We start from the raw sequence: 23612 nt of genomic DNA on the forward strand, positions 1-23612 counted from the left end.
TTAGGGACCAAAACTAAAAATTGGCAGCATTTATTTGCATTTTTACCCCCTCCTCCCATTAGTCAAATAATCAAGTTGCAAGATGCAGTAATGACCAACATACACGACTCTCTTTGTTCGACTAATTGGAAACGTCTGCAGGTCAGCGCTGCAGTAATTCCCTGCAATTTTCAGAGACATGTCAGGGAACAGAAGAGCCGGCCTCTTCTCGACCTTCCGCGCCATTTGAATTAAAATGTGTGGCATTGTTCTGCAGCTCGCGGTCATGACACCTCAGAAGAAAAACAACACCATTATACTGTTCATTATTAAGGACCACGCAAGACAAAACAACAACAACAGCATCAACAGCACCGGGGCTGATGAAATTTCTCCACGGATATCAGACAGGCTGAGCGTGCCAAGACGGGTTTTGATTTTATTATTTCTTTTTTTCTTCCTTTCCTTTCCTTTCTTTTTTTTTTAAACAACAGCACATAGTCTAGTTTTTGAGGAAGCCTATTACTGTCCTCCCACACACACCCATCAGTAGCAGGCTCACCACGACCTCAATAACCCTCCACACACATATAGAGGCTGGCAGAGTCCATTTAAGACTCTGTAAATGCACCAAAGCGCTACTGCCATCAAGTGGCTGCTTTAGCACACAAACGCTGAGCACCAGTGCAGAAATACCTCAGTGTGAATCCTGCACACTTACACAGATGAACTATGAAACATTAAAGTATTTAAATGAATCACAACTCCCCTCATTTAAATAAAAAAATAGTCATATAGATTACACTGGAATAATGTGGGCTTTTACCTTTGGGGTACTTTTTACTGGAGTAGATTTCTGAATATACGTTTCTACTTTTACTCACATGAAACCTACTGCAATAAAAATTGCACTCATTTTAGCCACATTAAGGCATGCTCCTTAGAGGAATGTTTGGTTTTTCAGGTGATGTGGTCTTTCTGGCTTCATCAAAAGGTAGATCATCTCCAACTCAGTCAGGGCGTCAGGTCAGCAGCAGATGTTGAGGTGATGGTTTTCAGCCGGATTAAGTGTGGCGTATCCACTCTAGGTTGGGATTAGCTGCTTTCGCGAGACGAGGAGTTTTTGTATCGTTGGGTCTTGTTCATGAGCAAAGGGGAGGTGTAAGTTTTGATTTACTGGTGGAGTTATAGTGCTGTGCAAAAGTCTTGAGCCACCCCTCATTTCTTTATACTCAGACTTTCCTGTCATTGTTTTTTAAAGCGGCCTTGAGCAATGGCTCCGGAGGTCTTTTGAAGTTATTCTTTGGACATTGGCTGCTTTTCACTTATTTTCAGTCCAGTCCTTTTACCCGACCAGTTTCAGAGAAATGACTTGTTGATTGTTAAGCCGTTTAACACTGACCTATGAGTCATTTAAGTATTTTTAAGACTCCTAACTTAACAGACATTCACAATTTGACTCACTCTCCAGTTTGTGTCTTTAGAGAAATTTGGGGCTTATTTTCATATCTGGTTTTTGATTCAGTGCAGTTCATATACATGAACAAAAATAAAAAATACCCCAGAATATTTCAAATTACTCAACACCAAACACACCTGTGAAAGAAAAGCAATATAAGGCTTTGTTTTTAATAAGACAACACACTCATTTAGATCAAGTTAATTAAAACTGGATGATTACTGTAATAAAGGAGTGATATTGGCCTTTTCAAAAAGTCCTTTAACTGACTGCACATCATTACAGTACATCGAATAGCTTCATCTTTAAGGCTTTCCTACACATACGGCACAAAAACACTCAATACTGAAAACTATTTGGCATGAAAATAAGGAAGCAGAGAGCGTGTCAGCTGTTGGCAGTGTAGTGTAGCACAGTAAAGGGGTCTTTGCTCAACATCGCATCATAAGAAGTTAGAACAATAATGATGATTAAGAAGTTTAAAGAGGCACTTCATCGTCACAGCTCCTTCAGTGAGCTCTGACGAGAATTAACAGACTCAGCAGTTCCTCCCGTGAGACTTCAAAAATCTGATTTGTCAAGGACCAACAAAGGTAGAGGATGTAACGTCTTTATGTGGACCAATTCTGCTTTTCCTACATTTTTGCATCCATCTTCTGTTCCAGTGGCCAAAACTCAAGTTAAACATGGGCAAAACGTATGTACAAGCAACCCTTTTGAGCCGCAAACTCCAAACGCCATCTGATCAGTTCTTATAATAGTAAGAGCAGACGTCCTTACATATTGTCATCCCTACTGGGGATACACTAGGTTTGAGTGTGGGATGCTGCAATGTCTTCAAATCACATCAGGAGTGTTTTAGAAATGTAATCTTCAGGGTCTTTTATTTTGAAACTTTATCTGATTTCTATACCCGAGCATAGAGACACTTCTGAAACACGTCTGCTGGAATCAAAGCGCTTAAGTGAGTGCAGTGTATTCCCAGGCTGGTCAAAGGGAGGAAGTGAGACCCATTTTAAGATAAATACGGATTATTTTGAACTGTGAATCATACAAAGCTACTCTAGTAGAGTCTAAGAATGAAAATATTCTTGCCATTTCCAGCTCTGTCCATTTTTAAGGTACCACAACAATTAAGGAATTTGAAAAATACAGTTTTAAGTATTACAGAGATTCCCAACAGACAGACCACAGACGTAACCAAATTATTGCAAGCTTATGTAAAAAATACATTAACAACCAACAGTACTTGTTTTTGTAATAAACAGTTTTTCAGATAGTTCTTCTAACCACATTATAGCTACATCAATGTCAACTGTCATATGAGGGGCAAAGTAATTTACCATCCACCTGAACGTGACGGAGCTCGTTCTTGTTTTCTTTTACGTCTCGGTTATTCGCTTTATTCCCGCGACATTTGAGACATGAAATATGGAGATCGTGTTGACACCACACATAATAATCTTGCAAATAATACGGTGCCATTAACTACCTGAACTGTAATTATATTTCATGTGGTTGCCTTTTCATTAACCTGAATCATTCTCATTGTACAGTTATGGTTACAGACTGTCTACACTCGGATTTTCAGTCGGAGGTTATTTTACGCTTGAATGAATTAAACCCAATTTTAATAAGCACCAGTTTATATATTTGCATGTCAGAATCAGAAAAGATCGCACAGGAGAAATCATCTTGATATTTTCAAGAAATTTCACAAATTAATCTGGAGACAGACATTTACTCACGCACTGTGAAGGTGTGTCGTCACAGGCTGTGCATATTATTATTATTTCAAATTTTTTATCACCAAGGTATTAGAAACTATTTTGGTCCCGCAATTAGCAGTTAGTAAAAATCAAATTTATTTTATTCTTATACTTGTCCCTAGAATCACGTTCTCTTTAATAAACTGTATGTATTTTTACCTATTTTACTGCAACTAGATTTGCCTGATTTTTATGCACTTTTTCACCAATATATTTGCAGTATTTGCAATTTGATTCATTATTTTATGCAACTGTTTTATTTCTGTTTCCTTTTTTTGTGCAACAGTGGAAACGTAGGGGAAGAACACACACAAAAAAAAAGACAAAACTTTGGTGAAAGTGTGCACATGTAATGTATAATTTACTGTTTGTTATTTACCTCTAAATTTACATTGTTGTGCCTCATCATGACTCTACAAAGACAAGGAAAAAGGAGAGGTCATTTCTATGAGGAGGGAAGAGAAAGGTGACCTTTTGTTTTATTACAGAAATCTTTGGGGATCGTAGAAAGAGCTTCAGAACAACAGACATTAGTTAACTTTTAGAGAAACATTAAAATGATACATTAACTTAAATGGGTTAAACTTCCCCAAGAAAAAAATAAACACTGATTTTTAGAAAAGCAGGCCCTCAGTAGAAAAGATAGCCTCTGTTTTATGTGCAAAGAAAATGTTTCCGATTTTATTTATATACTAAGTAATCACAGGTTGAATTTAAACTTGTTGTAAAGCTTTTCTGTTTGCTGTATTTCTCATTCAGTATGTGGTAGTCTTCACGGTTAGTTACTTATGCTGCTGCTTCAAATTAAAAGCACTCAGCCAGACACAACTGAGAGGCTTTTATTGTGAATTTAGCTCCACACATTCGAAGCGTGGCCATGAAAATGATCTACGGCACAATCAGATTGGGAACTCTTGTATTACAGTAGAATTAACAAAAAAAAAAAATCCCTGCCACAAGTTAAAATCCCATGAAGTCATTTGTGCTGTCGTCCAGTCAAAGCTGCACGTTGTATCATTACTTCTTTTAAAAACACTTCAACAGTTTTCTTCCCATTTTAAACGTAAATTAAGTTAAATAACATATCAAGAGGCACATTTACAAATGAAGGAATTTCCTTCACAGTCCACCGGAAGGTGTTGCAGTGCGCAGAGATCAGTTTCAAACCTGCTGCAAAAACCATCCATTAATGAAGTTTAGAAACCACTCCACCTCCAGAATTAAACCATTTCCAGCTTGCTTCCAGTTTTCAAGGATAATCCCCCATTTTACGATCATATGTACACACTACACTAGCTTTTAGAATAATCTGGACACACAGTGTTTATAAACTGCAGAGGAATCACTTCACCACACAATAGGATTTTAACACTGAACTGGAGGACAGATGAACTTGTTTAGACAGGTCACTTTGCAGTAATGAAACACACCACGGTTAAAGCCCTCTGTGTGTGCATTCAATAGTTTTTAAATGAATACTCAATGTGCGTTTTCTTCTGTGAAGACCGGATTGTTTTTGGGCGTTCCTCCGTCTGACGCAGGGTGCGTTTGGTCTTTGTCAGAGTCTGTGTGTGAGGTGTGGGTGGTGTCTGCTTGCGTGGGAGTTTCCGTGGTGGATTTCGGCGGGTGTGCGCCGTCATCGCTCGAGTTTCTGTGCGAAGTTGCCACCGCCTCGTACTCGGCCACCGCCCGCTCATTAGGCACCTAGCAACATGAGAAACAAAAACATTGAGAGCGGCTGGCAGGAAGCCAGTTGAACATGTGGCACAATTGCCGAACAACAGTTTAGGTTACATCTGCTAGATCATGTCTAACTGCTTCCAACAAAATGCTAGCAGGAAAAACCTGCCTGAGCTGTTACTAGCCAACAAAGACATGGATACAATGGTGCTAATGCTAACACTAGCTGTTTACATAACGTGTTAACTATGACAAGTATTTAAGAATTGGGTAACCTTCCCTGAACTTCCTCTGCTACTCTGACTGCTTCCAGGTCATCTTCAGACCTCAGCTCTCTCGTCCTGGCTCTGTTCCAGGCGCTCTAAGGAGCCTGCGCGGTTCAGGCTGGACGCCAACATCGGTGCAGTCTGAACGTGTTTGTCGGTGGTTAATGAATAAAAAGATTTCCTGCTCTGTTAGCGAGGCTGCACGACCGCAACCGACACCTCTGTGCTTAAATTTTAAAGATTTGAACCAAATTTCAACCTCGATGAGTTTCTCGAGTGATGTTAAAACTATTATATAGAACATGTCAGTACTGATGTTGTTTCTACATTTTAGAGCCATAAGCAATGCTCAGTGTGTTCAAATATGACTACATTAGACATTTATTCTGACCCAGGAGGAAAAAAACTAGAAGATGGGTCTGGTACCAAAATGTAGGTAAAAAAGAGACCCTTCAGATGCTAAAGACCCTTTAAAGTTTACCTGAAACTTTAAAGGGTCTTTTTGATATTTTCTCTGTTAAATTATTGGAAAACAGATCAAACCTCCAGGGTACCAGTTCTGGTTCCTGTTCCCCTGCTGGACACACATTACAATGTTGTCATTTAACTACAGATGATGCTTTTCCATGAGATCAGATTTTTGGCTGTGGATGTAAAATTGATTTGGCTTCAGTTTTTAAAAAGGGCATAAATGTTTTTTTTAATAAGTAAATCTCATTTACTTGAATGTATTACAAATTGTGCATCTGTATGTATATTGAAGGCCTGTAACTCACCAAATAGTCATAGTATACGCAACTTCATTAAATAGCCTGAAGTTATTGTACAAAAATGACAAAAGTGGCTCCTAGATGTGAGCTTGTGTTTACTCCCAGAGCTTACTGCAGTGTTTTACAGTTTCATAACTTCAGTATTGCAAACAGACTCTCACTCCCACACTATTTAACTTGTAAAAAAGACATTGACTTGTAACTAAAAATGCTAGCCCTTCATCTGGCAAAGAGAAGCTGTCTTAAATAAGAAGCAGCTGCAATCACACAGCCACTGAATACTGCACACAGGTTTAATGTAACTTAAGTTTATCAAGGACGGATTAATATAATTTAATGAAATGCTGTCATATGATAGTAAATATTGTGGAAAAATGATTAGTAGCAGCTTTAAACCTCCCTAAAAACCGGTGAGGATACAAAAATGAACAAATTTAACTGCATTAAAAAAAGGATCAATATATTAAACAAAGCTAGCTTTTCATTATAAAGTAAATATATGTCCACCATATGTTTCCCATTATTTTTAACATCATTACTGTTTGTTTTCGCAGATGTGGGTGGGTTTTTTTTTTTGTTGTTGCAGTTTTACAGATTTTTTTTATATCTGTTTGTAAAAATATTTTAAAAACTGTTAAAATTGAATTTAGTGATACAAAAGCTGTTATAATTTTCATCCTACATTTGTTTAGCAGCTTTAATGAAAATCTTGTGTTTTATCCCCTTATAGGGGATTTACTGCTCAGCATGGCTTTTATTTTTTTATTATTTTACTGTGTTTAAACTAAACTCAGAGCAAAGTTCAGCTACGAGCTCATTTGCATCTGCCATACCTTGGCAGGTCACATTTTTACCTACTTTTATGGTCACACAATAAAAAGTCTAAATTGCTTAAACAGTATGTGAGTGAAAATGCACCAACGTTAAGAAAAGAAGCATGCGATTTTTATAACACAAGAAAGAGCTGCAAAGCAAAAAAAGAAGGCAAATTTTATTTTATGCATATCATCTTCTTTTCTCAGCAAAGAAAATGATATAAGTATTTTTTTAACTATGAAAATTATTAAATGCATTTTGGCCAGAAAGTCTATAACAGTTGTGTTTTAAAGATATATTATATTTAAAAACAGAATATATTATTTTGGGAAATTCTGCAGACACCAGTAGTGCCATCAAAGCAACAAAAGACTGAAGTAGCTGCTTTACCGAGCACAGATTATCTAAATGCCTCATCAGTCAGGGGTAAAGCTCAGAGATCAGCTCCCGGCCACAAAAGCAGACCTCAGACCCCGCCCCCAGAGGGTGGGGTTGGAGGTGACATCACCGGGGAGAAACCCATACATGTAAGCGCATCACATGATGTCAAGAGTCAGGTGTGGGCGGTTCACAGACACACACAGACGTACATGCATGTACACGCCCACAACCCACACATACACAGGTATGCCTGAGTCACTGTTATCACCCCATGCATGAAAAAACACACACAGAGAAAATCCTGAACTACACCTCCACCTCACAGACGCACACACACACACACAGTAGTTTTCCATCAACCTTTGCACGCAACACCATCTCACCTTTCTTCAGTGTGTGTGTGGGCAGCCAGTCAGGAGGAAGTGTCAGATTAGTGAGTTAAAGCATGAAGAAGAGACATTTCAGACACAACAGATGGAAACAGTGAGTTACTATTACACAACGCCTTGTAATACAGCAGCTACAGCGGCATGTGGCTATTAAAAAAAAATTACACACTGTGTAAAATGTCCACAAATCAAAAGCCTGCCCTGATTTAAATCGTGCTGATGTCTATAACGGACCAAGCTCATTTCTAACCGTTTTCTTATTTTTATACTTGTTGATCAGTCTGATTTGTTTTCACTCCTGTTTGGATCGCCAGTAAATTCATCATCAGGAATATCCTCTTTTATCCAGACAGGCTGGCTGCTATTTTTAGATCTCTTCCTGAAAGTCCCAGTCTGACCACTTACACACTACAAAAAGCAACTCGTGCCTCGGGCCGACCCGGATTGCATCTAATAATGAATGCCAGGTCTCGGGCAGTTTTCAGCTTAAAAGTCAACAGTTTAGAAGCATTAACGCTGGCTTTTGGCTATGTTGAGTTAAGGACTGTTCAGTTCTCACAAAAACAACAGGGTATAGCAGATGGTGATGATAAATCATGCAGATAAGATGCTGCTGGTTTGAAAATGTGCTAGAACAAGAGCAAAGATCACCCGTGAGGGGAAGAAACATGAACAAAACATGAATAAATAAAACAAGCTCCGACAGGCTTCAGACTTTTAGGTTCTTGTGAGTTTTTAAACATGTAAACTGATATACAGAAAATATAGTTTTGAAATTTGCACTGTTAAAATGTTTATACAAGTTAATTCTATAAGAATTCGGGACCTGGACCCTTTAGTTTCTTTCTTTTTTTTCTCTCCACAACGTTTCTAATATTTACGGTAAAATAATTTTAATCTGCACATCTTTTTCCTTTGTTTTCACAGGAGTCAACGTATGCACACAGGAAACACACTGACCAGTCGTATGCTTTGTAACACAGAGCATGTGTGAAAACAGAAACCCTGAGGAGACGAGCTGCAGAAGTCTGAAGAAAATCAGGGGACAGGACATAAAAGAAGTTGAAGCTAAGAGTCTTTTTTTAACTACATTAAACTAAGTTCAATTAAAAAAATAATAATTAAAAGGTGTAGTTTTAGTTTTGTATTTTCTTGACCCTCCAGGTCAATGAGAAAATTAATAATAAGCACTGCTGAAAAACTGCTGGATTATACTTTCTTTGTTTTATTTGACAGCCAGTTGCTGGCTTCATACAGACACCCATGTCCAACTGTTAGGTTACTTCAGTTATACTACTTTGAATATGCCTGCTGTAGGCTCAGATGCACTTTAACAGGCTGAGTTGGATGATAATGACAATCCTTTTGGTTTAATTCTTGAGGATCAAACCATTTGAGACCAAAATTGAAACCCAATTTTTCTGCTCAGAATTCTTTTGGACTTTTTAACTTGGGTTTAGCTGTTAAAAACACTTTCAATTGAAAATGAGTTTGCTTAAACATTTCATCACAACATTTAAAGTCAATGTCATGAAGCTTGGATAACTTTCATTAGTGAACTATAGGACACATTTGAAAAGCACAGACGCAGAATTTAAACTGTATTATGGTGGAGGAGGTGGTGGAGGAGGAGTGAATCCATGAAATGAAGACCTTACTACAGCGGCAGCTGATTGGTGCTCCACTATTTATTATCACTAATTAACATCTACACGGCTACATGCAGATCCTGCCTCGCCAACAAAAATGATCTACTTCTCTGGGAAACACATATTTGTTATATGGATGTCAAATTCTCAACTATGCAATCACTGATTTTAGTTTTTCTTTAATGTGGAAATCTAAACGCTTCAGCTCACCTCACTGCTGACAGAGCTGTTGCTACATTTAGCCACTTTTCTGACCCTTTTTGCTTCGTCTTTCCTAAAAAGACTGAGCTAAAAGTCTATACACTCTCTGAAGCCTCTATACTGAGGCTTCAGAGAGTGACAGACCTGCTGTGGCTTTTAGATTCTGTCAGTATAAAGTACCTTGAGGCCCCTGATACTGCGATATGGCGCTCTACAAATAAAACTGTATTAAATTGACTGCAGAAGACAGAGAGTCCCAGTTTAATATTCCCACAACTTGAACCAAACATAACATTACTGTAAGTCTTCCGAAATGACTAGTTCTCACATTTTTAGTTCCTAAATCAGATTTTTGTTTTTCTTTTCATGTGCTCATGACTAAAACTCTGCTTGGCTACTGTCTGTTCACCTGCAGTGGGTGAGGGTCTCGAGTGCTGTTCTTTGCCAGGCTGATCATCTCTTTGATCTGGACGAAGGCGAAGGCAATGGTGACCCAGGGGGCACCGGAAAGCATCCAAGCCGGCCTGTTCGGGTCCTCCTGATCCTCCTGATGTTTGGTCTTCCTTACTGGCAACAAGGGAGCCTGTCGCACTGGGGCCGGGCTGCCGTCGGGGGCGTGACTCTGCACCAGGTCGATGGTGGCGATGGGGACTGGACTAGAGGGCACAGGGATGTTCTCTGCTAGCATTTTGTCCTCTGGAAGAAGGTGCAGAGGGAAGAAACACGAAACGACAGGCAGAAAAATATTGATTTTAAGGATCTGAATGTGTATCATGTCACAGCAAAAGCATCAGTTAAAACAGTTTGTTCTGCTAATCTAGAGCAGGATATTCCAGACATACTTTTCCAGTTTTTCCTCCACCTCTCTTGGTCACTCTCCAGAGCTCATGACCACTGGTGAGGGTTATAATGTAGACCTACTGGTAAATCAGGAGCTTTCCTCTCGATCAAAGCCCTCTCATTACCACATTATCTGTAAAACTGCACCAATCCACGTGACTCATGAACATCCTGACACACTTAGACCCAACCCCGAGGGACAAACCCAGCAAAAGCAGTGGAAACATGACCAGCCCTGATTCAACATCTGGCTCAAAATATCAACAGGAAGCACAGCTTTTGTTTACTGCGGATCACATAGTTTTAGCTTTAATTTTTAAGCTGCTCCTTTATCCACAAGGGGCTAAGGTCAAGGCATTAGTGTTTCCTCCTGGGATCAAACCAGGAATCTTTCACTTGTTAGGCAAATCTGTACACCTCAACACTATGGAGCTACTTTTCATCGATTTCCTTTTAGAAGGTGATTATTATGCTGTGTTCTTACACTTCTTATTAGACAAGATTAGTTAATGCTTTTCTAAATATTGCAGATACTATAAACCTGCAATCTACTTAGTGACATACAAAACAAGCCTAATGTGCATATCTGCGATCTTGTTTATTTGTATGCATTTTTCCAACCTTTGCCTTCAGTGTCTCTGGTCAGACACTGGATGAAGGAGAAGATGAGGAGGATGACGAGGGAGGCCATGCCGATTCCTCTGAACGTCTCTGCGGCACCTGCAGAGCAAACAGAGAAACCATTAGCAAGGCGAACTCATATTTTTCCTGTGTTTCCTACCCTAAAGCAGCTCAAATAAAACCACTTACACTACACCGGTACTCCATTTAAACATTAGCCAGTGTGCTGCAAGGCAATCTCCGCCTCACATGCTCGTTTCATACCAAAATAATTGACGAATACTCCTCCGACCATGGCTCCGCAGCCGCGGCCCAGCCCGAGGTGCAGGCCCTGCAGGATTCCCTGTGCAGACGTCCTGAGAGCCGGCGGGACCGCGGCGCTCAGGAAGGAGATACAAGCTGCCCAAACTGAGGCGTGGGTCACACCTGGAGGACAAACAGGGACATACAGAGGGTCATAGCTGAATCTGGATCTAAATAAACTCAAGCATCCTGACGTATTCAATTAACTCCAACATCTCAGCTTTAGAGTCATTACATCAGCAGCATGTGTTGAACATATACAGGCAGAGCCTCTGAAATTGTTATGTTTTTTTAACAATTGGCCAGATTTTCAACTTAAAAACACTTTCAGTTGAAAATGAGTTTGCTTAAACATTTCATCACAACATTTAAAGTCAATGTTATGAAGCTTGGATAACTTTCATTAGTGAACTATAGGACACATTTGAAAAGCACAGACACAGAATTTAAACTATATTAAAGCTACTAACACCCCTATTAGCAGACCTGCATGAGTGTATGATATTAAACATGCAGAGTGTTGCCTCCATAATGCATTTGTGTACCTCGCAGCATTAATGTTCACACATTAAAGCCTCCTCTTAGACAAAGATTGGCTCTCTGTGCTGCCTCCAAACTCCAGTCAAGAGTCAATAACCTGCAGCTATTGACTGCTGCATTCTTTCTTATTTATTTTTCTATTGTTATCTATTATCTAAATCTATTTCTAATTCACCTTTTTCTTCCTGGCCCTTGAGCAAGTGAATTGCTCTACTGTGGGATTAAAAAAAAGTCTATGAAAATTTGGCTTTTCATGCATTGCAAGGTCAAATATCACAAGTTAAATTATATTTCCTTACTTCTCCACTGCCAAGTGTCAACCATTTGTGGACTCTGGAGAATAAATAAATGCTGACATATATGTTTAATTAACCTGCAGTGACAGTTTTATTTCTTCACCTCAGCTCAGCTTCCTCTCTGCAGACCAGCTAATCGCATCAAGGTAAAAAGCAGGCTGCCTCAGCCCTCCCTGTTTTTACACCGCATGTGTTGCAAATGCTAAATCTACTTTTAGACTTTTTGAAACTGTGTCATTCTCAGTGTAACGCTGGACCAACAGGTGGAGCAGTCAGAACAGAAGCCCCGATGCAGCTTTCACGTGTTTATTCTGCGAGACTTAGGTGTTTTCTCAGGGCGGATGTCTCATGCAAACCAGTGAGCCACAGAGAGCAGCTGTTCACTGCTCAAGTCTTCACTGTAGTTTTATTGTACTATAACTATTAAAAACAGAAAATTAAAAAATGTAAAAACATAAAAACACAAAATAAAAAAATAAAATTTAAATAATTATATTTACGAAAACACAAATAAAAAAATGGTAAAATTAAAAATATAAAATGTATATTTAGTAAAAAAAAATGTATTAAATGTATGTTCAAATCCGTGTTGCTGCTAACTGTGGCTTTAGTTTCCACTAACTGTGAATCTGAGCACACAAAGGAACTGAACTGACTGAGTGAAGACTGAAAAGCTCATTAATGTGAACATCAGAAAGACAGAAGACAGATTACTGCTAAGTGTTCTGTAAACCGCAGCAGCTCCTGAACAGGAAACAAACCGCTCATAAACAGGACCTATGACATAATATAATCAGTTTTTTCCTTTTTAGAACTGATCAGCCCTGTTTTGAGAAAGCTGCTGCTTGCACAGAAAAGCCAGCGTTCATTATCCAGGCTGAAAAAAGTGACACATGGTTTGCAAGTTTGCATTCGACTGATTTGTGACTCAGAGAAAGAGGACTTTTTCTCTGTTATTTTTAAGTCCGGCAGCGCCCTGCACATGTGCTTTCTGACGACACCTCTGTTAACATCCTCTCTGTATATTGCAATGCTGCTACAATAAAGGAAATAACACAGAGTAATACAGATCGCGCGGTTGAGAATCCGGGCCGTTTCCCTTCCCTTCAGTTTTTTTCTCGTACTTTACAGCTTTCTGTCATCTGCTGCAGCCCTGACAGCCTTCTGCTAACCAGCGATACTGCAGGAAGAGAAATGCTGTCTGATAAGGCGCCATGCTGGACAAACAAAGCCATTTCCTGGCCTGTCCTGTCCTCTGGGTCCTGAAGTCCCAATACTCCCTGCAGACACAGACAGAAAGGGTTACCTTGAAGGATCTCCATGGGCAGGACGATCCAGGCGTTCTCCAGGTAGGAGATGTACAGGTAGCGAGCTGTGTTGCAGGCCAGCCCGATGTACAGCACTCTAAGGAAGGAAAGAGAAGCAGCATGAGACTTGTTGCAATGAATTACCAACTCAGTCCTGAGCTGTTGTTTCTTTGCTTTAGTGATGTTTGGTAAGACTGATATGCATTTTTAAATCCTAATAACATCTTTCCAAGCACTGAAGAAATGTCTTCAACTGTTTCTATCCTGTAAGCATCCTGATTCTTAGTTTTACTGGAAGTATGACCATTAGGATGAACTGGTTGTGATAAGGCCACACCTTCAGTCAGTATAATCGTTCATCATTTGAATCTTTGTTTAAGCTTTGCTCTCTTTTTTTCCACATCAGCAAAGACAACAAATTCATCCTGTAACTAAAAATGAGCAACAGTTCGTCTGGATCTGCTTGCCTTTCTTCTTAAACCCAAACCTGCTGCAGTTTGTTTATCAGACAAAAATATTTTGTGCTATTTACTGTTTCTTTATTGCAATAAATATTGAAGTTATGACCCAGTGGTACAGAGCATAATGCTGAAAAACTGACAAACACTCAAGCTGGTAAAAAGTCTTTAAAGTCAGCTGATTGATTTATTCTGGTGGTTTTTTGTTGCTACAAAAACAGGAAAAAGTATTTTAGTTATATGAGCCTGTATATAACTGTTCGCCTCATTAATCTTTCTGCTCTTCCTCTGTGGTGCTGTTCGTACCCGTCAAGGAGGCTTTGTGCTGCTATTTTGAGAACAATACAGCACAACACGCACCGAGTTCATCGCGCTCATCACCGGGATTATTTTAATGTTTGTTCATCAGCTGAAGCGTTACTGAACACACAGACACACTCTGTTCTTTGGGTGTGTGAACACTGAGCTCGACAAGCTCTCTCGCTGAAAACAACGTTACAGGGAAAAGTCGTGTTGTCAGTATTTCCCAAAGAAAATAACAACGAATGAGAGCTGTTAGGCCTGATAGGAGATTGGACCGTCAGTCCTGGCAACCTCTGGCTGATGGGGAAAAATGTGTATCCCCAAACTGGTTGGCCGCCTTTATTATGAAACTAGTTATAAAGAGCGCGCTACACCAAAAATCTTGTTTCGATTGCTTTGGTTACATAGATGACACCAAATAGTCTGCATTTCAAAAACATTTCAAAGGGGCACAACTTTTATTTATTTGCATCTCCTTGTATGGGTCGCTTCATACTTTTCACAGCTTCACGGCCGCTTAGAGAGTAGTTGGCAAGTTTTTGCAGACAAGTCGGCATCTTCCATGCAAACTACAGGCAACCACAGTAAACTGCTGGCAACCAAAGCAATTACAAAGAAGTTTTTGTTGCAGCACCCTCTTTGTGCGCAATATCGCCTCTAGACAGTAATGCATTTCCTGCACACAAGCACAGGGATCTAATAACGTTCAGCGCTTGCTGCAGTGGTGCAGAGCGACCGACCAACATCTGACCTGATTAACATTTAGCGTCTCTCTCTCTCTCTCTCTCTAAGAGCTTAGAAACTGACTAGCAAACCCAGACATGTTTTAAAGATGTGAACTTGGAAGTATTAAAATGAAGAAGTATGAATTTTAAGTTGTGATGATGTTTTCAGGCTGCCTTGTTGTCTGATAATGATCTAAACCTCCAAAATATTTCAAGTGTTACAACATAGCACAGAACAGAAACTTTAAAAATAACAACAACATTAAATACATAAAGCTAATATTTACTGCACCTCTGTTTACAATGATTATCTGATTTGGTGTGGTGGGAAACTGCGATAATCCTCACAAGAAAGATTCTGGACATTACAAGTTAAGTCTGTCCTCTAAGATGGACTCCATTAAGTGCTAAACTGAGCACATCTGAGCAGTAGCAGATGGGCTCTCTGTGCTAACAGGTCGGTTTAAAAGGGTCAACACATTAAACCTTCAGCCTGAGGTCACTTATTGACGTGCTCTCATCGGTTAAAATGAAAGAAAGTGACCACCAGAGAGGAAGCTGCTGCTCAGACGTTGCAGTGAAGCAGGAAGTGTGCTTACTAGACTGAGTCACATCCTGAAAACACACAGGAAGATGAAGGGCGTGTTTGCATGAGACTGAATATACACACACAGAGTCATTAATGCAAATTAAGAGGAACCAGACAGCCTGTGGGCCTGTAAAGGCTGTAACTGTCTTCTGCTTTCAAAAACAGGTGAAATGTTCTCATTGCTTTAAAATTCATAAAGGTTTCAATGCACATGAACAGAAAGGAGCTACTGTTAATATATTTAACCAGTGTGTCCAGATTTTACACATATAATGAAATAATAGCACAGCAAGCTGCTTTTGATTGGCTAAAATGAAACATGGAAAATGATATTAGGCTTCACAGCTTCAAGAAGCAAAGATGACTTCCAAAAACATTTCTGCTAATGCTTCTAGTCACTTAAAAATTTACCATCAGGTCTGAAAGTGAACTAAAAGTCCCCACTGTGATCACAGAGAAAGTTATGGTCTGTCACATCAATGCAGCCGCATGGTGGCCAGCAGAAGTTCCCAAGGCGCCAATTCTGGAAAGTGCTTACAAGCGTGGACATTTGTCATAGGACTGTATGAAGGAGGAAGATGCTGATCTGATCTGAGGAATGAGTTGGATCAGAAAAACGACAAACCGATCCTCAAACAGCTGAAGCTCTCCCTCTCTATCAGCTTCCTACTCCTCGTCTCATGTTGATGTAAAAATTTGAAAACTATTGGTTTTAAATTGCAAAGGCTGAACAGAAAACACTGCTCTACAACATGTTACAACATTTAAAATCTGAGATAGCGAGCAGCTGGATGGTTTTTCATCCTATTGTTGCTTTTTTCCCTGTTTGTTGACATTTACGGCGATGATGTGCCCGATTTGTCTGTCAGAGGCACTGAAATCAAACAGCTTCTGACCTGTGTCCATGTAAAAATCCCCACTGATGTCTTGCATAAGCACCTCTTCATAGTGAGCATTCCTGTTCAGTTTATTTAGATTTTTGCTTCTACTTTGAAGTTAAATCAGTCTAAATATTCCCCAGTTTTAATCTTCTAACTCCCAGTGTAGAAACAAAGACATTACTGCTTTCATGCCCTGTGTTTTGCTCATGTACTAACTTATATTACATGCTGTATTTTTGTTATTCTAAATAAAGGAACAGTGAAAAGTGTGTAGTTTAAGATAATCAGCAGCCTTGAGGGGAATAGAAATACTCTGAAACATTATGAATAAAAGTTTCGTTGCTAACTGGAGGTCTGGTAACCACAGTCAGTCATTTCAGTTAGAGTCCCACTATTTTCTTTTTGCCAGTGAACAGGTGAGTAAATTCTTCTCTTTTGTTTTACTTTTAGAGGCCTCAAAGGACAGAAAGTACTCCACGTCTGACACCAGAGAAACGGTGCTCATCATTCATTATTCAGTTACATTATAGACCTTGTCTAGCTTCTACGACTGCCTCATTTTGTCTGAGTAATTGCTGCATGCTCCCAACTATCAGTGGCTTCGTACAAGGCTTTTGATTAATGCGAGGAACAAAAATATCAGCATGCCCAGCAGGTGTATTTATTAAGTACTTCAGCTAAATTTGCTCCATCTTCACCTTGCGTAGACTTGAGAGCTCTTTGAAAGTCAACAGCAGAGATGGATCTGTGAAATCTAACCCCTTGTTCTCAGATGTCGAAGCTACCCGAAGGGTCCGACCCTGAATTCAATGGCCGCATTGTCCCAAAGAGGAGCGCTCACTTGTCACGGCTCTGACACCAAACACAGCGAGGCGGTGACTGAACAGTTTGGACCCACCATTAATGCTATGAATGCACAGTTTAAACGGTTGATCAAGAGTTTTTGCTTTTAAAAAGTCTTTAAAGAAAGCATGGAGGTTGTTTTTGGTCATTTATTTGAGAAGATGGATTTTTTTTTAAACAGCTCACAGATTTCTTTGATTTTATGGTGGAAGAGTTAGATCAGAGGCAGCTGAACACGAGGAAAAAGGAACTCATGCTCCAGCAATGGTGATACAGATGAACTGGCTCTTTAAATAACCCAGAAGGAGAGATAGTACTGTGTATCTAAGGGGGAACATCACCTATGTGAAACCTGACAGCATGATAATAAATAATTAGTAAATAATTCATTAGTTCATTAGTTAAATACCAGATGTTTCTGTCTTGGTTCCCATGATTATCAAAAACAAAAATATTTGGGACAAAAAAGTCAGAAAAAAAGTTCAAAGTAAACGTGATCTCCAAGAAGCCTTAACCTCTTAGGACCTGGCGGCCACATATGTGGACATCACATTTTTGGTTGTCTAGACCAAAATACGAAATTTTGCTCTACAAGGGCCTGATATCCACTTACGAGGACGTTATACTGCCACTGTTCTATCAAAATTATAACGAATGTCTTCATATGTGGATCTCATTTATTTTAGGTAAAAAAATTTTTTAAAAAAATCTGCTAATTCTTTGTTTTTACATTCATCATATCCCAATCAGCCCAAATAGCAAAGAAAAATTAAAAAAGCATGCCATGAATGAGTTTGGGTCTTAGGAGGTTAAGGGATAGCAACACAGGAAGCAGCTAGCAGCAACATACAACAGAAAATGTCAATGACAACAAGCCACACAACCACTGACGACGCAAAGTGTGCACAAGCAACAACCAATGAAAGTGAAGGATACACTGGCAGTGAGAGAGTGGTATTACGGTTAGCCAGGCAAGTGGAACCTGGGATGCTCTTTAGCGACCAACTACCAGCTACTAACTGATGTGTGATGAGAAAATCTCTGTATATGTAGGAGGAGCTTTGGTGCTTTGTAGTGTTTGCTCTTACCTGATGTGTCCCACGAGCTCGATGAACTTGTGGCTGGTGAAATACGCAGCGAGCTCTGAGATGTGGCTGAGGACGGAGCAGACCCCAAAGAGCGTGGTGGTCCCACCCAGGTCCTCCAAGTGCCAGTACAGGAAGCTGAAGACGAAGCCGTAGCCAAAGCCCATGAACCAGGCGACGAAGAGGACGGAGCTGTAGCGCACGCTGCACAACAGCTTGAGGAGGTCACTGTAGTGGAACTCCTGGGTGGTGTCGGGGTTGCTGGGGGTCTGGTCTGAAGCGACTGACTCCCTGTCAGTGTTCGCCGAGTCCTCCACCACCTCTGGAACTTCCTGCTGGTATTCACCGCCTTTCTCAAAGTAAAACTGAGTGGCCACAATCAACGCCACACCCATCAGAACACCAAAGACAATGAAGGCGAGCTGGTAGTTGTGAAGGCGAAAATCGGGCACAGCGCAACCAGTGCCTTCGATCGCCACGGTGATATGAGTGTGGTCAATCCAGATGCCCACCAGCAGCATTGCCAGACCCCAACCCAGGGAGCCCCACATCCTCTGCAGGCCGTAGCGGTCGCGGGCTTTACCGAGATACTGCAGGGTCACCGTGTCCACGATGGTGACGGCGGGAGCGCTGAAGAACTCGCCCACGATGATGACAAGTAGGATGAGCAGGAAGATGGACTCCACCTGGTCCCTGTTGTAGATGATCTGGTACTCTTTCTCAGGTGCTGGAGCAGAACTGGTGGTGGTCTGCAGAGTGGTGTTTGGTACAAGCTGGGTGGTGTTTAGTAAATTAAATGGAGAGTATGTTGTGGTTATGTTGGCATCCACACTACGTTCTAGCCTGTGGAGCACGTGGGAATGCTCCACATGCAGCTCCAGTACGTTTCGCCGACTTCTGGTGTGGTTGGTGGAGTTGCTTGGTTGTGTTACGTTCTCCTGAGGCTGGACCGTTACCGCGGGCGGAAGCGGCGTGGTGAGAGAAGCTCCCTTTTCCTCACATATCATTTCTGCAGGTTTGACAAACCCGATGCCGCAGTTGAACATTAACCAGCACAGAACGGAAAACAGCAGCACGACTTTTCCTTTCTTGAAACGGTCCGCCACTACACCCCAGAAGGGGGCGCTGCAAAATTCAATGAAGTAGCGGATGCCAACGAGCAGCCCGCTGCGGCTGGCTGACATGCCGAGCTGCTTGTAATACACGGCCAGCAGGGGGTGCAGTGAGCCGTAGGCGGCATAGAAAAAGAAATAGAAGACTTTGGAGATGAGGAGGTGGCTGTTGATGCGGAGGCACGTCCTCTCGCAGCAGTCCATGGAATTTGGCTGCGAGGCCGCCACCGCTGCCGCCTGATCATGTGCCATGTCAGAGCCGGGTCCTGGTGGCGCTGTGACAGCCTCTTGCTGGGCCATGGAGAGGGTGTTGAATGGCTCAGCGAGGACATACTTCCTCTTCTGCTCCTCCTCATCATCTGTCAGGATGGCAACCTTGTCGTCAGCTGGCATATCTGGAAGATAAGAAAATGAGGGTTAGGGTAACGCCACAGTAACCAAATGAGGCTAAATTCATCCTGTAACTACTTCACTGTGAGACATCATTAGTAGTTTCCTGCTAAAATATAAGTTATACCAGAAATCTGCTAATAACACCCAGAAATAACCCAAAAGATTAAGAGAAATGTTTTAATATTAAATATTTTTAAAACAGAAAAAGAACATTGTGGATAACTTGTTTGACTACGAGAGAAAACAATAAAAAGAGCAAACCTTGATCACGACATGTCTTTGTCTTTCTGTGAAAGGGCTGAGTTCTCTGGAGACTTTCCAAAAACAATACTTGTCTGACTGTGGCCAAAATCAAACAACCAGTATAAATAGATCTGCCTCTGGAGGAACATTTAGGCAGTTCTGAACACTGTAGACAAGCTGCTTTAAAAAAAAACCTCATCTATTCAGAGTGGCATTATGGAATATTAACTTAAGGATTACGTCTTAAACAGAGCTCCTAACCTGAACCTATGTGGGGTAATATAATCCAGATTATGGCTGCCCTCTGCCACCCCTGTACACCATCACCAGGTCCTCCTGTCTCGGGAAAGCCAGGACCATCACAGGTAACCCCTGCACCCCACCCACCACCTGTTTGACCGGTTGCCCTTTGGTAGTCACTCAGGTCCCACACCACCAGACTCACAAACAGCTTCTTCCCCTAAGCCGTTCGGACTGTCAGCTAACACCATCCCCCCGCACCCCATCCCTGCACACTCACCTCACCAGCCATGGTCTGAGTAGCCCTCATCATTCAGACCACTAACAAATGGACTCTATACTCAGACCAAGTCCTTTGCACTACTTCTATGCACTTTGTTCTCTAACATGTAGTCATTTTTGATCTACACCTGGTGTCAAATACAACCAAATGGTTAAAAGCTATCAAGTAATCTGGTTCCAGATGGGACAAAAGTCTCACAGAATCTGAATTTGAAACTCTCCTGGATGTTTTCTTGATTACATAATCTATAGATTAAAAGAGTCTAAATGCAGCAGGTGATGGTCTACATCTAGTCTCATGTGGTCCAGGAGCCAAAAGAAAAAAACCCCTCTATAATCACATTTTTGGGTTACAGACATGTCTGAAACTGTTTTTCAAAACATTTATTGAAACGGTTTGGTAATGAATGATAATCCAGATTAGAACAGTACCAAGGTAGTGGTCCATGGTGTAGACATGGTGTTGTGAGGTCTACATGATAGAAAAACTGTGAATCCAAGCATGCTGAGGTTCAAAGAATCTGATTCTGTGTTTTAAATGGCCCTGATGGGTGCTAGGTAATATAATCCATACTAGAAGGGGCTAAATGTGTAGAGTATGGTCCAAATTGGTAAAAAGCAATGAAATCATCATATTTCTGTGTCACAGTATTCACATATATTAAAATAATATGTACACTCTCCCTTGTCCAAATTAAATGAGTCTAAATGGACGAGTTCCTGGTACTATAATCCGACCTGTGTAACGTCAGTGTTTGTGGATGTACTTTGAAGGTGCTGCTATTTTGTTTTTATACAAAGACGGCCAGGTTAGACTCCCTGACGGTCCCTAAGCCTTACTTTGAGATCCACTTGTGTTTCGTGACAACAATAAAACTGAAAGCTGAGCAGCAGTCACCAATACAGATATTTCAGCAAAAATACGACCTCTGGAGGTCCTCAGACCTCCGTTTGTAAGCCGTCCATCTATCAGTGATGGTCTCCGCGGAAGTGTCAGACATGTTAAACAAAACTACGGGTTATCTAAATTGTATAAAACAAACCAAAGTCGGAACGTTTAAGGGGCAATTTAAGGAAGTGCTGGCGCTCATTTAAACCCGGTTAAACACAAAGGAAGTGTCTCCGAATGTCAGGACTTCTACCATGTAACCTAAATTAAACGTTATAAACATGTATTTCACGAGACTTAATTTAAAATAAAGGACAAATTTAAAGACAACGCAAACTAATGTTCTTACCTGCTCAGGTCACCGCTCCCATTAAACTATGACTGCGCAGTTTCTCTTCAATTTTCTCTCTTCTCCTGCGGACATTTTTCACCAAAAACGTTCAAACTACCGCTTTTATTTTCTGTAAAATATTTATAGTCTCCGACATAAGTTCATGTTTTAATTCGGGGGGAATTTCAGGTCTTTCTCGTCTCCGCCTGTCTTTGTATTGAGAACAACGGCAGCTCGTCAAACCGGAGCTTCCACCTGTCCAGAAAACAGAGACGCCGCGGTCAAGCCCGCCATTGGGACCTCTACGACAGCAGGCCGAGACTTCCAAAATAAAGCTCATGCGTATGCGCTACCTTATTTTGTTTTATTAAATTGTATTTATTTTTAAATTATTGAATAGTTTGGACTAATTCCTCTCAGAAATATAAAATAATAACCTTTAAATTAAATTTCACAATTAAATGAAAGACTCTGAATAAAGTTAATTTTTGTTTTTCTATAATTTACTGTTTGTTTTGTTTTTGAATTATTAAGTCTAAAAAATGTTGTAATCTGTTCAAGTAACACATAATAAAATTTTACCATAAGCACATTGGTACAGTATTTAGAAATAAGGGGAAAACACTTTAAAATTAGAAATTAAAAATTTCTTAGTGGATCTTGGGGAAGAAATTGTTTTAGAAAAGTTAACATGTTCGGTTTTAGAAAGTTAAAAAAAAAAACATTTGTTCATTTTATTTAACAAAAATGTTGCTACTTTTGTGGGTTTTGGGAGCCTACTTTTTTTCAAAGCTGATGGCACCGTTGTGCTTTTAAGTTTTCGTCACATCCGGTAGTTGCCTGGTGTAAATTCTGGCAACTTGATACCACAAAGCGACTCCGCCTAAACGTCTCCAGTGCCTCAATTAAAGGGGAAAGTGCCATTAATCGCAGTGAAAACATACAAAAACACAGCAATAATTCATTTTTAAAGAGACACAGGCAGTTCAAAATGACTGTAGGACTCCCTGAAGGCTTATTAGTCTACAACAATAAAACATTTTTCACCATAAGGAGCATTTTGCATCTTTCTTGTGATCAATATCAAATTATTATCCAATAATCATACAGAAACTCTCTTGTTTAACGCACTCATGCCCAGTTTTAGACGAGCTGTAATCAAACCTTCCTCTTTAAGAGGCTTCATATTATAATTTAGCTGTAAAGATCATGAACTGTGTAAACCGGCTCTATTGTTAAGTCAGAAATGTTCCTTCATGATCACCATCAAGTCTGAAAGGTGTCATGTCGTTTTCCATTTTTCTTTGTGACAGAAATTAATTGGTTCAAACACCGTGACAATCAATAAGATGGAAAGGACTTTATTTGTACACCTTCTTTGCATTACAGAACAAACAGAGCAAATGCACAAGAACATAATTCATGCCGTATTTAACAAAGGTGTACAGACAGGTGGGTGAGGACTGCTGGCTTTAAATACAAGAGCAATGAGAGTTCCTGGAAGGCATCATAAAGTTACATCACCAGGAAACCACACACTCCACCCAGCCGCTTGAAGTAAATAACATCTCATGTCACACAGTCATTTTCAGAGCAGTAAAAATCTGCACCTGAGGAGCTGTAGTCATACACACTCATGATTATTGATTTAAAGAACAAACGACACACATTCACTGCAGCTTTTTAAGAAGTGGGTTGGTTTTTTGTTTTTGTTTTTTTTTGTACAAGGGGTTCCTTGAACTTTAAATGTGATTGGATGAATGGAGATGGAGGAACTGCATCCAGACAGAATGAGGCTACCTTCATCTACTGTTAACTCTAGGTGGCCACTGACTATATTCCTGATACCTCGAAACTCGGGAGTGATGTTCCAGATGAAGCTAGTTTCTGTTGTTCTGGTTCTTTGTCATTTAGATATCACTAAAAATACATCACTATATACTTAGATACAGCTTATTTAATGAGCTAAAAA

At 40.3% G+C, this 23612-nt stretch overlaps 1 protein-coding gene across 1 annotated transcript; it reads right to left on the reverse strand.

Annotated features, from left to right (window-relative positions):
* Positions 1 to 1678: 1678 nt before the first annotated feature.
* On the reverse strand, positions 1679 to 21921 carry LOC102783979 (major facilitator superfamily domain-containing protein 6-like). Its single transcript, XM_087836439.1, has 7 exons — positions 21659 to 21921; positions 18154 to 19657; positions 13266 to 13363; positions 11085 to 11246; positions 10821 to 10919; positions 9769 to 10055; positions 1679 to 4911 (listed from the first exon to the last, which is right to left on the reverse strand). Exons 2-7 carry the CDS (start codon positions 19653 to 19655, stop codon positions 4687 to 4689), a joined length of 2373 nt encoding a protein of 790 aa, XP_087692565.1. The 5' UTR covers positions 19656 to 19657; positions 21659 to 21921; the 3' UTR covers positions 1679 to 4686.
* Positions 21922 to 23612: the final 1691 nt, after the last annotated feature.

Source organism: Neolamprologus brichardi, chromosome 23 (genome assembly GCF_056152115.1).
Source record: "Neolamprologus brichardi isolate AB-2024 chromosome 23, ASM5615211v1, whole genome shotgun sequence".
Taxonomy (NCBI): domain Eukaryota; kingdom Metazoa; phylum Chordata; class Actinopteri; order Cichliformes; family Cichlidae; genus Neolamprologus; species Neolamprologus brichardi.